General features: G+C 43.3%; 1 protein-coding gene across 4 annotated transcripts in view; it reads left to right on the top strand.

Annotated features, from left to right (window-relative positions):
- LOC106611581 (teneurin-3) overlaps positions 1-17,415 on the top strand; it is a 229,349-nt gene that overhangs the window by 111,343 nt on the left and 100,591 nt on the right. For all 4 annotated transcript variants that reach the window (XM_014211944.3, XM_014211943.3, XM_014211940.3 and 1 more), the window contains exon 4: positions 3,771-3,999. In XM_014211944.3, the coding sequence (XP_014067419.2) occupies positions 3,771-3,999 (229 nt within the window). The remainder of the gene's footprint in view (positions 1-3,770; positions 4,000-17,415) is intronic.

Raw genomic sequence — 17,415 nt, 5'->3', positions numbered from 1 at the left:
GGACATTTCTGGGGGGAGTGGCCCTAGCCCTCACCCTCCGATCCAACACGTCCCAGACGTGCTCAATGGGATTGAGATCCAGGCTCTTCACTGGCCATGGCAGAACACTGACATTCCTGTCTTGCATGAAATCACGCACAGAACGAGCAGTATGGCTGGTGGCATCGTCATGCTGGAGAGTCATGTCAGGATGAGCCTGCAGGAAGTGCACCACATGAGGGAGGAGGATGTCTTCCCTGTAATGCACAGCGTTGAGATTGCCTGCAATGACAACAAGCTCAATCCGATGATGCTGTGACACACTGCCCCAGACCATGACGGACCCTTCACCTCCAAATCGATCCCGCTTCTGAGTACAGGCCTCGGTGTAACGCTCATTCCTTCGACAATAAACGTGAATCCGACAATCACCCCTGGTGAGACAAAACCGTGACTCGTCAGTGAAGAGCACTTTTTGCCAGTCCTGTCTGGTCCAGAGACGGTGGGTTTGTGCCCATAGGCGACGTTGTTGCCAGTGATGTCTGGTGAGGACCTGCCTTACAATAGGCCTAGAAGCCCTCAGTCCAGCCTTTCTCAGCCTATTGCGGACATTCTGAGCACTGATGGAGGGATTGTGCATTACTGGTGTAACTCGGGCAGTTGTTGTTGCCATCCTGTACCTGTCCCGCAGGTGTGATGTTCGGATGTACCGATCCTGTGCAGGTGTTGTTACACGTGGTCTGCCACTGCGAGGATGATCAACTGTCCATCCTATCTCCCTGTAGCGCTGTCTTAGGCGTTTCACAGTACGGACATTGCACATTTTTGCCCTGGCCACATCTGAAGTCCTCATGCCTCCTTGCAGCATGCCTAAAGCATGTTCACGCAGATGAGCAGGGACCCCGGGCATCTTTCTTTTGGTGTTTTTCAGAGTCAGTAGAATGGCCTCTTTAGTGTCCTAAGTTTTCATAACTGTGACCTAAATTGCCTATTGTCTGTAAGCTGTTAAGTTCTTAATGACCGTTTCCACATGTGCATGTTCATTAATTGTGTATGGTTAATTGAACAAGCATGGGAAACAGTGTTTAAACCCTTTACAATGAAGATCTGTGTAGTTATTTGGTTTTTACGAATTATCCAAGAAATTTTCCATATGCGCAAAAAGTTTATTTATCGCAAATTGTGTGCACAATTTGTTTACATCCATTTTAGTGAGAATTTCTCCTTTGCCAAGATAATCCATCCATCTGACAGGTGTGGCATATCAAGAAGCTGATTAAATCACATGATCATTACACAGGTGCACCTTGTGCTGGGGACAATTAAAGGCCACTCTAAAATGTGCAGTTTTGTCGCACAACACAATGCCACAGATGTCTCAAGTTTTGAGGGAGTGTGCAATCGGCATGTTGACTGCAGGATTGTCCACCAGAGCTGGTACCATAAGCTACCTCCAATGTCGTTTTAGAGAATTTGGCAGTACGTCCAACTGGCCTCACAAGCACAGACCACGTGTAACCACGCCAGCCCAGGACCTCCACATCTGGCTTCTTCACCTGCTGGATGGTCTGAGATGAGCCACCCGGACAGCTGATGAAACTGTGGGTTTGCACAACTGAATATTTTCTGTACAAACTGTCAGAAACCATCTCAGGGAAGCTTATCTGCATGCCCCTTGGTGGCGGTGGGGTTGTGGTATGGGCAGGCATAAGCTATGGACAGCAAACACAATTGCATTTTATTGATGGCAATTTGAATGCACAGATATACCGTGATGAGATCCTGAGGTCCATTGTAGTGCCATTCATCCACCTCCATCACCTCATGTTTCAGCATGATAATGCACAGCCCCATATCTGTACACAATTCCTGGATGCTGAAAATGTCCCAGTTCTATGGCCTGCATACTCACCAGACATGTCACCCTTTGAGCATGTTTGGGATTCTCTGGATTGACGTGTACAACATCGTGTTCCAGTTCCTGCTAATATTCAACATCTTCGGACAGCCATTGAATACTGTAGGAGTGGGACAGCATTCCACAGGCCACAATCAACAGCCTGATTAACTCTAAGGAAATGTGTCATGCTGCATGAGGGAAATGGTGGTCACTCCAGATACCGACTGGTTTTCTGATCCACGCCCTGTATCTGTGACCAACCGATGTATGTCTGTGTTCCCAGTCATGTGAAATCCATAGATTAGGGCCTGATGAATTTATTTCAATTGACTGATTTCCTTATATGAACTGTACCTGAATAAAATCTTTGAAATTGTTGCGTGTTGCATTTTATGGTTTTGCTTAGTGTATATTTTTTGTTCAAATCGATATTTGGAGTGAAAGTATTGATATAATATCATTCAAAATATTATTGTGGCGTGCAACTATAGATTTCTTTCCTCCCATCACTTCAGTGTACTGAAATGTCTAACATTATTGATGTCTTTTAACAATGCTATTACCCATCTAAACAATGGAACAGCTACTGACATTTCATTGATTTACTTTTACATTAAAAGTTTGGCTTTGTTCATGTTACTCATAAATGTGGCTCAGTATGCATGGTATTAAAGCAATATCTACATAGGTTATAACCCTGGAATAGAGCACTGTCACATCAACTATTGCCTGCCCTTCCCAGAGGCCCAGAGTCCATAATGAATTCTACAGAAGAGAAATAATTCCTGTACAAAATAATTTCTGAATGACTTGCGTGCGTTTCCTCAGCCTTGCGGAAGCAACGTAGGTCAGCCACTGAAGATTTGCATTGTGTCTACGGGCGCAGTGAGGCAAATGCACATCGACAAGGACAACATTTGCATAACCACTAAAATGGGCAGCCCCACTGAAACAATGCATGATGTCCTTCAAACAAAGTTGTTATTTTTGGCCTTCACTCTTGTCATTATTTTACCACAGTCCATGTTGCTGGCCATAACTTGTCAAAATGTTTTTGAGTCTTTATGCAGGGCTGGAATCGCCAAAATAACAAATAGAAACCATTAGAAGGCTATAAGCTGACCATTAGAACATCCAGCATGCGACCAAGCATTGTTCTAACATCTCAACTCCTGCTGTTTACCCTTTTAAAAATTATACTGTTAATGCAGACATAGAATAAGAAAAGTCCTGACTTTGTCAATCATCTCAAAGATTGCCCTAGCCCCTTAAAACCAAGCTCCATTTGGAATTTACTGGAGCGAATCATAAATGTCAGCTTTGTAGATTTTACCTCTTAACTACAACGATGGATGGATAATCATGGCATGTCATTCCGGGGGACTATTACATAGCTTTGTGTGAAATTGGAAAACCTGTTCTCTGAGCACTCTAATGGATGTTCTGGTCATTAGTTATTTGAGAGCCTTCTCGAACTGTAATCAAACGTGAAACATTCTGTTAAGCACCCCAAAAGAAACAGCTGCCTCTCTAAATTACTTTCTGGTTTAAAGAGTACCAAACCTTCAGCCATTTTGTGTTTTCTACAATTGAAATGTGTGTCTCCATAAAAAGCTCTTATTTCATGTTGTGATTGTCACCTCATCCATTTGATGTGCACTTTTAGGATGAATTTACTTTTTCTTTGTCCGTCAGATGGCCACGGCTTTATACCGAACACAATCACCAACCTATTGCAGGCAGCTCCCCCACAAGATAGTAACAACCCAATGCCATGCCAGGCAACTGTACTATACTTAGCTGAGTACAAGGTTTTAGTTTTACATTCAGGTGTTATCATTATGTGCTTACAGTCTCCTTTACAATCTCCTTTCTGTTTCCCTTTCAACAGAAGACAGACTGTCCAGTCAACAAGGCCAGCCTCCTCTACCACCAGATACGCCCACTCACCACAAACAGCACCCGTCAATTACATCGTTGAGCCGCGGCTCGCTGGCCAATCAGCGGAGCCTGAGCCCGCCCCCCTCGGCTGGCCTGGCGGCTGAATTGCAGAGCACAGCTGAATGTGTCCAGCTGCAGGACAGCTGGGTCCTGGACAGCAATGTGGCCCTGGAGAGCAGGTGAGTGACCCACAATGCACCTGAGGATTTGTAACAGTTTGTGACATCCAATACAATATGGGGGAAGTGACGACCCACTGCACCTCTGGGGAATGAATCATCTGCAAGATCAGTATTCCCACTGGAAAGCTTCATATCTAATTGTAGTGAAGAATGTGATTGGTGCGCTGCAATTTGAGTGTACGATTCGCTATGCATCTTCTGGTGCTTCCGGGTCAGCCCCAGGCATAAGAAATTGCATTAGAATAACCAAACCATGCCAGGTTGTGCCGGAACCAGCACAAACTAGCCTTGCTGGCTCTTGTTTGTTTTCCATTTGCCGAAACAGGACTAGGTTTCATTTCCCGGAAAAACGGCTAGGGATTTTAAGACTTCGACCGATGACATAATTCGACAGGGACATTGTTTTGATCCTTGATTTTTAACTATGGAGGTGTTAGACTATTTTGTGCCATCCTTTTCATTTATGTTCGTGGGCAGCAATGGAGACTGAACAAGAGTAGAAAGCTGAGTATGGCCATTTGTAACCAAACCACCAGCCTACTTGGTTCGAGATCATTAGCCACCCCCAGTTGGGGTCTCAATTTACTTTTGGGTGTTAGAATAGTAGAATACACAAGGTGTATGTTCTAACTTTGGTTGTGCATCAGCAGTTCACTTGTTATGTCAGTCACTGATAGTCACTCAATTAGCCATTAGCCAATTTTAATATTGGTAAGTTAGTCTTTGCCAGCTGTCTAAAGGGGCCCTGACCTCCAGGGGGCCCCCATTGATTTTGTTAGTCACGCTCACTCAGATATCATTAACATGGCATAAGTCATGGCAAACTGTGTAGAATTGCAGGAAATTAGCTTTAAAACTGCCCCAATCAAATCCCGCTAAAATGCTAAGGCCGGCCATGGGTGCATCTCTTTTATGTCTCCTTAGGCTGCAGTTACACAACACAACTTACACACAATTTTAGTTGCTTGCAGCTCAGTTGCTTCTTGATTGCTCTGTGAAACCCCCCCTGCAACTAATAAGCAACTCATCTGCTACTTGGTTGCATCCAGTTAAAACATCTCAACTTTGTGCAACAGCCAATCAACAACACAGCTGTCAGTTAAGGTGCATGTTTTGGAAGTCAATAAATTAACTTTTTTAAGTGAATCCAGACCCCTCTTTGACCAATTTCAACTGAGGGGGCCCCCTTGTTATCATGAGCTGCACTAGCTAGCAAATTTGTTTGTTGCTAGCTGGGCTACCTCATTGCTAGCTAACTTGATCAAACAGTGCTTGCAATTTCATTTTGTCTAGCAAGCTAAATTGTACAGACAGTATTTTGTCTAAATCGATCCTTATACAATAACGAAACAGTTGGACAAGCAAATCATTTGTGAAATCACAATTTAATGCAGCAGATGACATGGGGTGAGTAATAATTCCAGTCAGAATAACCTACTGTTTTTTATATAACCGACATTCTAAAGTAATGCAAGTCCTGTGCGAACAGGGCTAATGTCACCTTCTACATAACTTTGTGATTTCAGAAATTAGTTTGGTTATTGTATGAGGATCAAATTAGACAAATTAGCCCAAATTAAAAGAGCCAGAACTGTTTATCAAGCTAGTGCAGTTCATGGTGAACAATTTCAGTCGAAACTGGTCAGAAAGGTCTGGGTTTGCAAAAAAAATTAAAATACATTTGAAGAGTTTATTTCAATAACTCTATATCCACCAATTTTGCACATTTTAGTTTTTTCATTAAAAATGATTTATCATGGGTGTCTTCATGTGTAAGTAAAATATTACTGTTCTCAGATTTTATAATTCATAGGTTTTAGGTGTGTGTGAAAATTTGTTTTTTCTACAAAACGCTATATATCTATTGTTTTGCTGGAATGGAATGTTCCTGTCCTGTATATTTGACTGTGATATGTGGTTGACTAAACCATCTGTCTTAAGATGAATGCACTTACCAGTCAGTCGCCCTTGATAACAAGGATTGGTGTCCCGCTAGCGGGACATCTTCCGGTGAAACTGGAAACTGGAAGCGCGTAATTCAAATAATTCAAATAGTTATTATGGATTTTAAACATTTAGGTCATATAAGTGTCTTATATCGGCTGAAAGCTTAAATTCATGTTAATATAACGGCACTGTCCGATTTACAGTAGCTATTACAGCGAAAACATGCCATGCGATTGTTTGAGGACGGCGCCCCACATCCCCAAAAAATTCCACGGCACAGGTTTCATACATTCACATATAAAGATGAAATATTCACTTACTTTTTGAAAATCTTCCTCTGATTTGTCTTCCAAAGGGTCCCGGCACTGTCTGATTTACAGTAGCTATTACAGCGAAAACATGCCATGCGATTGTTTGAGGATGGCACCCCACATTCCAAAGAAATTCCACTGGCACAGGTTTCATACATTCACATATAAAGTTGAAGTGTCTTGTAAGTGTCTTATATCGGCTGAAAGCTTAAATTCTTGTTAATATAATGGCACTGTCCGATTTACAGTAGCTATTACAGCAAAAACATGCCATGCGATTGTTTGAGGATGGCGCCCCACATCCAAAAACAATTCCACCGGCACAGGTTTCATACATTCACATATAAAGATTCAATTTAGCAGGTGCGCAACTTCGCCATGGCACGCAAAAACACGGATTTCCAAGACTGTGTCCTCTTACAAACACTGTTATTTCTTATTCGTTTTTGAAGTTACAAGCCTGAAACCTTGAACATAGACTGATGGCACCCTGTGGAAGCCAGAGGAATTGCATCCAGAGAGCTATTTTACAATATGACCTTTCTCTTGCATTTCTAAGAGGATGGTCTCTCTCTCCAAAAAAATGCTGGTTGGTTTTTCTTTGGATTTTCTCCTACCGTATCTATTGTGTTACATTCTCCTACATTATTTTAACATTTATACAAACTTCAAAGTGTTTTCTTTCCAATGGTACCAATTATATGCATATCCTGATTTCAGGGCCTGAGCAGTTTACTTTGGGCACGTCATTCAGGCGGACATTGAGATAAAAGGGGCCTGGCCCTTAAAAGTTAATAAGAGCATCTGCTATATGACAAAAATGTCAATGTTTTGCATATATTTCATTACTGTATATTTGTATTTATTATTACATTGTTTTAATATTGATGTCACATGTATTGTTTGTACATGTTACATTTGACTGTGTAAAACCTAAGAGTGCCTTCGGAATGTTTTCAGACCCCCACATTTTGTTACGTTACAGCCTTATTATAAAATGGATTAAATAAACAAAATCCTCAACAATCTACACACAATACCCCATAATGACTAAGCGAAAACAGATCTTAAAAATAAAAAACAGAAATCTTATTTACATAAGTATTCAGTACGTATTCAGCCATGAAATTGAGCTCAGGTGCATCCTGTTTCCATTGATTATCCTTGATGTTTCTACAACTTCATTGGAGTCCACCTGTGGTAAATTCAATTGATTGGACATGATTTGGAAAGGCACACACCTGTCTATATAAAATTGTTGACAGTTGACAGTGCATGTCAGAGCAAAAACCAAGCCATGAGGTTGAAGGAATTGTCCGTAGACCCCTGAGACAGGATTGTGTCGAGGCACAGATGTGGGGAAGGGTATCAAAAAATGTCTGCAGCATTGAAGATCCCCAAGAACACAGTGGCCTCCATCATTATTAAATGAAAGAAGTATGGAACCACCAAGACTCTTGCAAGAGCTGGCCGCCCAGCTAAACTGAGCAATCGGGGGAGAAGGGCCTTGTTCAGGGAGGTGACCAAGGACCCGATGGTCACTCTGAAGCCACTCCTCAGTAAAAGGAACATGACAGACTTCTTGGAGTTTGCCAAAAGGCACCTAAAGATTCTCAGACCATGAGAAACAAGATTCTCTGGTCTGATGAAGCCAATATTGAACCTGAATTCCAAGCGTCACATCTGCAGGAAACCTGGCACCATTCCTACGGTGAAGTCAGAATCGAGGCAAAGATGAACAGAGCAAAGTACAATAAGGTCAATAAGGTTTCAATCCCTTTAGTACAGGAGGTGAAAATGTGCTTAACAAGTCACATAATAAATTGCATTGATTCATTCTGTGTGCAATAATAGTCGTTAACATGATTTTTGAATGACTACCCCATATTTGTACCCCACACATACAATTATCTTTAAGGTCCCACAATCGAGTAGTGAATTCCAAGCACAGATTCAACCACAAAGACCAGGGATGTTTTTCAATGCCTCTCAAAGAAGAGCATCAATTGGTAGATATGTAAAAATAAAATAAAAAGCATACGCTGAATATCCCTTTGAGCATGGTGAAGTTATTAATGAGGCATTGGATGGTGTATAAATATACCCAGTCACTACAAGATAGTTGTCCTTCCTAATTCAGTTGCCGGACAGGAAGGAAACTGTTCAGTGATTTCACCAGTTTAATGGTTGTTGCTGTAACAAGACACTTAAGTAATACTGCAGAAATGTGGCAAAGAAATACCCTTTTTGTCCTGAATACAAAGCATTATGTCTGGGGCAAATCCAAGACAACACATCACTGAGTACCGCTCTTCATATTTTCAGGCATAGTGGTGGCTGCATCATGTTATGGGTATTGCTATGATAAAAAGAAACAGAAAAGAATACAGCTAAGAACTGGCAAAATCCTAGAGCAAAACCTTCTTCCATCTTCTTTTCAACAGACACTGGGAGACCAATTCACCTTGCAGCAGGACTATAACCTGAAACACAAGGTCAAATCTACACTGCTTACCAAGACGACATTGAATGTTCCTGAGTGGCCTATTTACAGTTTTGTCTTAAATCATCTTGACAATCTATGGCAAGACTTGAAATGGCTTTTTAGCAATGACAAGCAACCAACTTGACAGAGCTTGAAGAATTTTATAAAGAGTAATAGGCAAATATTGTACACTCCAGGTGTGCAAAGCTGTTAGAGACTTACCCAGAAAGACTCACAGCTGTAATCACTGCCAAAGGATTTTCTAACATGTATTGTCTCATGGGGGTGAATACATATGTCACATCTGCTCTTGCTACGCCCTCTGGTGTTTGTCCGGTGTCTTCTTGACCTGCAGTTCTCCCCCTGTACCCTCTCTCTCTCTCTCTCTCTCTCTCTCTCTCTCTCTCTCTCTCTCTCTCTCTCTCTCTCTCTCTCTCTCTCTCTCTCTCTCTCTCTCTCTCTCTCTCTCTCTCTCTCTCTCTCTCTCTCTCTCTCTCTCTCTCTCTCTGTTTGATTATGTGGTTGGAGACAGGTGTGCTGGAGTCAGAGCAGATCCCTATCAGCTGCAACTCGTTCCATAAATCAAGACCTCTACAAATACTCATTCCTGCCTCTTCCACTCTGCCAGATCGTAATCTCTGCTCAGTCAGTTATTATCCTAGCCTTTTGTTTGTTAGCAAGATCCTGTTGCTCTGCTGTGCTTGTTTCCCTGCCTTACACCGTTTTGTCCTCTCATTGCAGTTACTGCTCTGTCTCTGGCTCCGGTCTCCTGTACCACATCTCACCACCCAACCACCTTGCTCTGGATTTCACTCACCACCTTGGATTCCCCTCAGGACTGGTTTACCCTGTTCAACTCCAACCTCACTCTACACTTCGGGTTTTTCTGCAACTCATCTGAGCTACCCCGGTTCTGCACTCCATATCTCTCTGTGTACAACAAACATTTTGGTTCATTCATCCCTGTCTCCGCATCTGAGTCCGCTCTTGATTCCCCATTGTTCACTCCGCGTAACGGTATGATCTGGCCAAGAGATGAACCCAGCAGACTCCCCTACTCTTCACCAAATTCTTGTTGGTCAAGGCACCCTTCTTGAGCAACATGACCAAACCCTGCTGGAGAACAAAGTTTTCACGGAGCCTCTTCTCCACCCCGGGAGCCTTTTGTTCCGACTCCTGAGCGTTATGATGGCAATCTTGGTGTTTGCAGAGCCTTTCTTGTACAATGTTCACTAGTATTTGAGTAACAGCCCTACTCTTATGCTAGTGAATGAGCCAAGATGTATTTTTTGATTGGCTACCTTTGGGGAGCAGCGCTCTCCTGGGCCACTGCGGTTTGGGAGAGAGTCATCTATCTGCTTCTCCTACAATGGATTCACTGATGAGATGAGGAAGGTCTTCGACCACCCGTTCTGTGGAAAGGATGCTGCCAAATGACTTCTGTCCCTTCGTCAAGGCTCTCAGTGTGGCTGAGATGGCATGTGAGTTCCACACCCTCGCCGCAGAGAGCGGCTGGAATGATAAGGCCCTTCAGGGAGCATTCTGGAACGCACTCACTGAGACCCGCAAGGACGAGTTGATGACCAGAGAGGAGCCTGATGGACTTGACAAACTAATTTCTCTCACTATTAATCGCATTCACAACCGTCTCCGTGAGCGTCGGAGGGAGAGGGGAGGTAGGGTTGCATGTCCCATAACGGCTTCTTCTGTGCCTTGCTCAATTTCTCCGACTGCATCACATCATCAGGCAGGTTCTAATCCTGAACCCATGCAGCTCAGTCAGACCCGTCCATCTCCAGAGGAGAGGCAGCGGAGTATCAGTACTAGAAGCTGTCTATGTTGTGGCCATGTTGGTCACCTGGTCTCCACTTGTTCCCTGCGTCCAGCAAAAGAGAGGGGCTCAGCGGTAGTGGGGGATATACTGTTGCGCCAAATCGCCTGCCCATCATCTCCCAGACCCCTGCTTGAGGCCAACCTTGTGTGGCAGAGCCAGGCTTTTCCTCTGCCTGCCGAGAGTTTTCTGGACCGAGGGTTTGTTACTCAGTGGACACTGTTTTGCTTGATTCACCTCTAGATGCCAACGCTCTCAATGGAAAGTTACTCTTCTGTGTTTTGGAGAGAACAATTCCTGTTATTCTGTGTCTCTCTGGAAATCACCAGGAAAAGATCCACATAATCGACTGTTCTCACTCACCTCTGGATCTGGGCCATCCATGGTTAAAGCTACACAACCCACAGATTTCCTGGCCCACCGGAAGTGTTACTACTTGGAGTACTTTTTGACATTCTAATTGTCTACATTCTGCCCATTCCTCCTGCCTTGCCTGCACCCCAGTCCATTCCAGAACCCCCAGACCTGTCTTCTGTTCCTCCAGAATATCACCGTCTAGCTCCTGTATTCAGTGAGCACCACACCCCATCTCTGCCGCCTCATCGGCCATACGACTGTGCTATCAAGCTTCAGCCTGGAGCTCCTCTCCCTAGTAGCAAGTTGTATAATCTCTCGCCCCGAGCAAGAAGCCATGGAAGAATACATCCAGGACTCCCTTGCAGTCGGACATATCAGGCCTTCTTCCTCTCCAGTGGGAGCTGGATTTTTCTTTGTCAAGAAGAAGGATGGGTCATTGAGGCCATGCATAGACTTCCATGGGTTGAATAGTATCACTGTCAGGAACAAGTATCCCTTGCCACTTATCAGTTCGGCTTTTGCCCCCCTCCATGATGCCACAGTGTTTACTAAACTGGACCTCCGGAATGCCTATCACGTTGGCTGCATCAGAGAAGGGGATGAGTGGAAAACGGCATTCAACACACCACTTGGACATTTCGAGTACTTGGTTATGCCTTTTGGTCCCACTAACGTCCCTGCTGTTTTTCAGAGCCTGGTTAATGATGTCCTGAGGGATGTCATTGGGCGTTTTTGTCTATGTGGATGACATTTCTTATTTTTTTCGAATGACCTTGAGGCTCACAAGCAACACGTTCTCCAAAGGCTATTGGAGAATAAGCTGTTTGTCAAGGCTGAGAAATGTGAGTCATGTTTCCTGTGTCCTTCTTGGGTTACGTTATTGCTCAAGGACAGCTACGAATGGACCCTGTCAAGGTTAGGGCAGTCAGAGTGGCCTGTGCCTGCAAATCTGAAGCAGTTACAGCGTTTCCTGGGGTTTGCCAATTTTTATAGATTCATCCGTGACTAGTCATTTGGCAGCTCCTCTCATCACTCTCACCTCCACCTCCACTCCATTCCACTGGTCCCCTGAGGCAGAGGCAGCATTCCGGGAACTCAAGCACCGCTTTACTTCTGCTCCAATCCTTTCCCAGCCAGACCCAGAACTCCAGTTTGTCCTGGAGGTGGACGCTTCCGACACTGGGGTAGGTGCAGTCCTGTCTCAACGTTCTCCCTCGGATCAGAAGCTCCATCCTTGGGCCTTGTCCTGCAAGCTCTCACCTGCAAAGAAATTGACGTAGGCAACCGGGAACTTTTGGCTGTTAAGCTGGCTCTTGAGGAGTGGCGTCACTGGTTAGAGGGTTCAGTCCTTCCCTTCATTGTGTGGATGGATCACAAAAATCTAGCCTACATCCAGACCGCCAAATGTCTTAACTCTCGGCAGGCCAGGTGGGCATTGTTTTTTGGAAGATTCAACTTCACACTCACTTATCGCCCCGGATCTAAGCATAATTAAATTGATAATGTCATAAACCCCTCTGCTGTTCATCTGAAACTCCCAGACTCTCTCAAATTCACCCCGCCTTCCATGTATCTTTAATTAAACCAGTCTGTTCCTGTCACCTCCTGCAGCTGCTCCTCCACCCCCTCGGCTCATCGATGACCATCCTGCCTATACTGTCCAGCGACTTTTGGATGTGTGCCGTCGGGGCCGTGGTTGGCAGTATCTGGTGGACTGGGAGGGATAGGGGCCTGAGGAGCGCTGCTGGGTGCCCCGCTGTCACATTCTGGATCCCTCCCTTGTACAGGATTTTTATACCTCACACCCAGACAAACCGGGTCGTGCGCCAGGTGGCATCCGTGGGGGGGGGGTACTGACACATCTTTTCTTACTATGCCCTCTGGTGTTCGTCCGGTGTCTTATTGACCTGCAGTTCTCCCCCTGTACTCTCTCCCTCTCTGTTTGTGTGGTTGGAGACCGGTGTGCTGGAGTCAGAGCAGATCCCAATCAGCTGCAATTCGTTCCATAATCAAGACTTCTACAAATACTCATTCCTGACATTTCCACTCTGCCAGATTGTAATCTGTGCTCAGTCAGTTATTATCCGGGCCTTTTGTTTATCAAGATCCTGTTGCTGTGCTTGTTTCCCTGCCTTACACCGTTTTGTGCTCTCATTGCCGTTACCGCTCTCTCTGGCTCCTGTCTCCTGTACCACATCTCACCACCTTGCTCTGGATTTCACTCACCACCACCTTGGATTCCCCTCAGGACTCGTTTACCCTGTTCAACTCCAACCTGACTCTACACTTCGGGTTTTTCTGCAACTCATCTGAGCTACCCCCGTTCTGCACTATCTCTCTGTGTACAATAAACATTTTGGTTCATTCATCCCTGCTTCTGCATCTGAGTCTGCTTTTGGGTTCTCCTGTGTTCGCTCCGCGTAACAACATATCTAATGCATTTTTTTATATATATAAATGTTCCGATTTTTTTTATTTTATTTTTTTTGGCCACTTTGACATTCGAGTGTTTTGTGTAGCTGGTTGACCAAAAATGACAATGAAATCAATTTGAATCCCACTTTGCAATAGAACCAAATGTGGAGAAAGTCAAGGGGTGTGAATACTCTCTGAAGGCAGTGTACATGTGTCATTGAACCACCCCATGTCATGATTACATAGTGAAAAAAACGCCAATTTCTTTAAACAATAAAGCGTTATAATAAAATCACCCGGGCGCATGAGCAGCAGCGTGCGCTCTTTTCCTTGTTTTTAATGTAACAAAGTCACAACATGGTCAAGCAAGTTAATGTTTCTGACATTTTTTGGACTACTAAATAACTATTGATTTTATAACCAGAGTTTCCACAAGTCACAAAGAAAACAGGAGATGCCTCCACTATTCCAGCACCATTTCATCATTAGATCACCTATACTTAGTCTATACAGTGACAACAGAAACCAAAAACTATTTAGTAAGATAAATGTGTGTTCGTTCAGGTAGAAAAAACATGACTCACCCTACTTGTAGAGAAACGTCAATGCCATCCTCTCAAGTTGATGAAACGGACTCTGTCATACTGTACACCCTTTTATTTTTTTGTTGTGCTAGGCTACCTGGCTAAAATGCTTGCTCCCTAGCCTAGCCTAGCTTCCTTTCATGGGCAAAGTTAGGTAGTTAACATAAGCCTTTTACATCTAGCTACATATTGAACTTCTGTCCTCTCAGTCCAGGGGCACAAATAATTAATTTATGGTTGTATCAGAATCGCCGTATGGCCAGTATGGAGAATGAAGTAAAACCACAATTAAGTCCAAACCCATGGCTATTTTAGGAAAGGGACAATTGTAGCTAGCTAGCCACCAAGTTGTTTCTGTTAATTACATATTTCTCTCGATGTGATAGGAATGAAACCAAATACAAACTGGCTTCACTTTTCTTTGGTGCGCCAGGACCATTCACAGTTGAGTTCGCACATTTAAGCTCAAGGCTGATTGGCTATTTATCAAGGGAGGCATTCAATGCTACGGGTGGCAACTCTTTTTAACCAGACAGCATCAGATAGATGGCCTACACATACAGAGACAGAGTGCCGCTGTTTCCCTCGCTTGGATGCTTTCTCCAGTGAGATGCAAATTTAAATTTGATTTAAGAAAAATTATGAAAACAAAGAGAGACGAATGATACATAATTCTTTCTTTGTCAATTTTTTGGGGAAGCCAGGTTTCCCTTGTTACCCTTAAACACACCACTGTTGTCATGATTAATACAGGTGAAGTTTACATACAGTTTGGTTGGAGTCATTAAAACTAATTTTCCAACCACTCCACAAATTTCTTGTTAACAAATTATAGTTTTAGCAAGTCAGTTAGGACATCTACTTTGTACATGACACAAGTCATTTTTCCAACAATTGTTTACAGACAGATTATTTCACTTATAATTCACTGTATCACAATTCCAGTGGGTCAGAAGTCTACATACACTGAAGTTGAATGTGCCTTTAAACAGCTGGGAAAATTATAGAAAATGATGGCAAGGCTTTAGAAGCTTCTGATAGGCTAATTGACATCATTTGAGTCAATTGGAGGTGTACCTGTGGATATATTTCAAGGCCTACCTTCAAACTCAGTGCCTTTTTGCTTGACATCATGGAAAAATTAAAAGAAATCAGCCAAGACCCCAGAAAAAGAAATTGTAGAACACAAGTCTGGTTCATCCTTTGGAGCAATTTCCAAACGCCTGAAAGTACCACATTCATCTGTACAAACAATAGTACGCAAGTATAAACACCATGGGACCAGGCAGCCATCATACCGCTCAGGAAGGAGACGCTTTCTGTCACCTAGAGATGAATGTACTTTGCTGCAAAAAGTGCAAATCAATCCCAGAACAACAGCAAAGGACCTTGTGAAGATGCTGGTGGAAACAGGTACAAAAGTATCTATATCCACAGTAAAACGAGTCCTATATCAACATAACCTGAAAGGCCGCTCAGCAAGGAAAAAGCCACTGCTCCAAATCTGCCATAAAAAGTCAGACTATGGTTTGCAACTGCACATGGGGACAAAGATCGTACTTTTTGGAGAAATGTCCTCTGGTCTGATGAAACAAAAGTAGAACTATTTGGCCATAATGACCATCGTTATGTTTGGATGACAAAGGGGGAGGCTTGCAAACCGAAGAACACCATCCCAACTGTGAAGCACGGTGGTGGCAGCATCATGTTGTGGGGGTGCTTTGCTGCAGGAGGGACTGGTGCACTTCACAAAATAGATGGCATCATGAGGATGGAAAAATATGTGGATATATTGATGCAACATCTCAAGACATCAGTCAGGAAGTTAAAGCTTGGTCGCAAATGGGTCTTCCAAATGGACAATGACCCCAAGCATACTTCCAGAGTTGTGGCAAAATGGCTTAAGGACAACAAGGTCTAGGTATTGGAGTGGCCATCACAAAGCCCTGACCTCAATCCTATAGAACATTTGTGGGCAGAACGGAAAAAGCCTGTGCGAGCAAGGAGGCTTACGAACCTGACTCAGTTACACCAGCTCTGTCAGGAGGAATGGGCCAAAATTCACCCAACTTATTGTGGAAAGCTTGTGGAAGGCTACCTGAAACGTTTGACTCAAGTTAAACAATTTAAAAGCAATGCTACCAAATACTAATTGAGTGTATGTAAACTTCTGGCCCACTAGGAATGTGATGAAATAAATAAATAAAAGTTGAAATAAATCATTCTCTCTACTATTAGTCTGACATTTCACATTCTTAGGATCAAGACTTTATTTTAACTGACCTAAGACAGGGAATGTTTACTAGGATTAAATTTCAGGAATTGTGAAAAACTGAGTTTAAATGTATTTGGCTAAGGTGTATGTAAACTTTCGACTTCAACTGTATGCCAACTAGGTGAGTCTTTTCTTTCGTATAGGGCCACACTATTTCTCAAAGAAACCAAATGGACAATTGTACATTGTGCTTATCAACAATAAGAGATGGTTAGAGGGCCTCTGGTAGGACTTTGCCTCATCAGTTTAGTTAATCTCTTTAGAGCACCAGAAAACGTTTGAGGTGAAAGGAAATATGACCTGGAGATGGATTTGCAACTTTCTATATGATCCAAAGCGATAAGGTAATGGAATAGCACAGGTTTACAGAGGCTTGCCAGTGTGAATTCAAATTGATAAAACTTACAAGAAGGCACTTCGATCTAAATAGATCATTTTCAGTTTAAGATGTCCTACACAAGAAGTTACTTTCTCAAGTGCCTCTGCCTAGCATTTCCCCACACCAAAAAAACATCAGTGTTATTTTTTTCCAAGCCATAAAGGGCATCAAAATGTCCATAACATTCCAGGAAAGTATATTACGTTGTACTTTGAAAGGACACAAGTGGATGAATCCATTCCAGCTCGACGTTTCCCTTGCTCAAAGTACTCCTACACAATCTAGATACATGTGGAATTTTGGAATTTTTCTTTAGCATCATGCAGTAAGATGCTCTCAGGATAGGACCAAATCAATTGGGTTATGTAGCATTTGTTTTTCCATGCCGAGGAAAACACGGTAATTGAATACTAACATTGGTGTGACCTTTACTGCCTTGCCGGTATTGACAAAACCATATGCACACCTCTATCATCAGCCCAGGGTAGAAATCACTATCTGCACACTTTACTCTAAAGCAAGTACCTCGCTGTGGGAGGGAATTGGGTGTCATGGTGACATCATGGGGCTTATGGGATGGCCATAGCTATGCGTACAACTATATTTGTCCAGTAAACTACTAGGTTGTTCAATGTAAACAAGAGCACCAGATAACATGCATTAGCCTTTCAGCATGCTGGTTTTGGTTCAGTTAACCCCCATAGAGATACCTACAGAAATCGTTGAACTTATTTTCTCTGTTCAACTCATAGTAATAACTAATTCAATGGGACCAAAAAAGTCTCAGGGGTATTATCATTTCCATGCATTTAGAACGTGCCTGTACTAC

This window comes from Salmo salar, chromosome 09, assembly GCF_965601325.2.
Source record: "Salmo salar chromosome 09, fSalSal1, whole genome shotgun sequence".
NCBI classification, from domain to species: domain Eukaryota; kingdom Metazoa; phylum Chordata; class Actinopteri; order Salmoniformes; family Salmonidae; genus Salmo; species Salmo salar.
The sequence above is the reverse complement of the archived record's forward strand: the minus strand, read 5'-3'. Positions and strand labels throughout refer to the sequence as shown.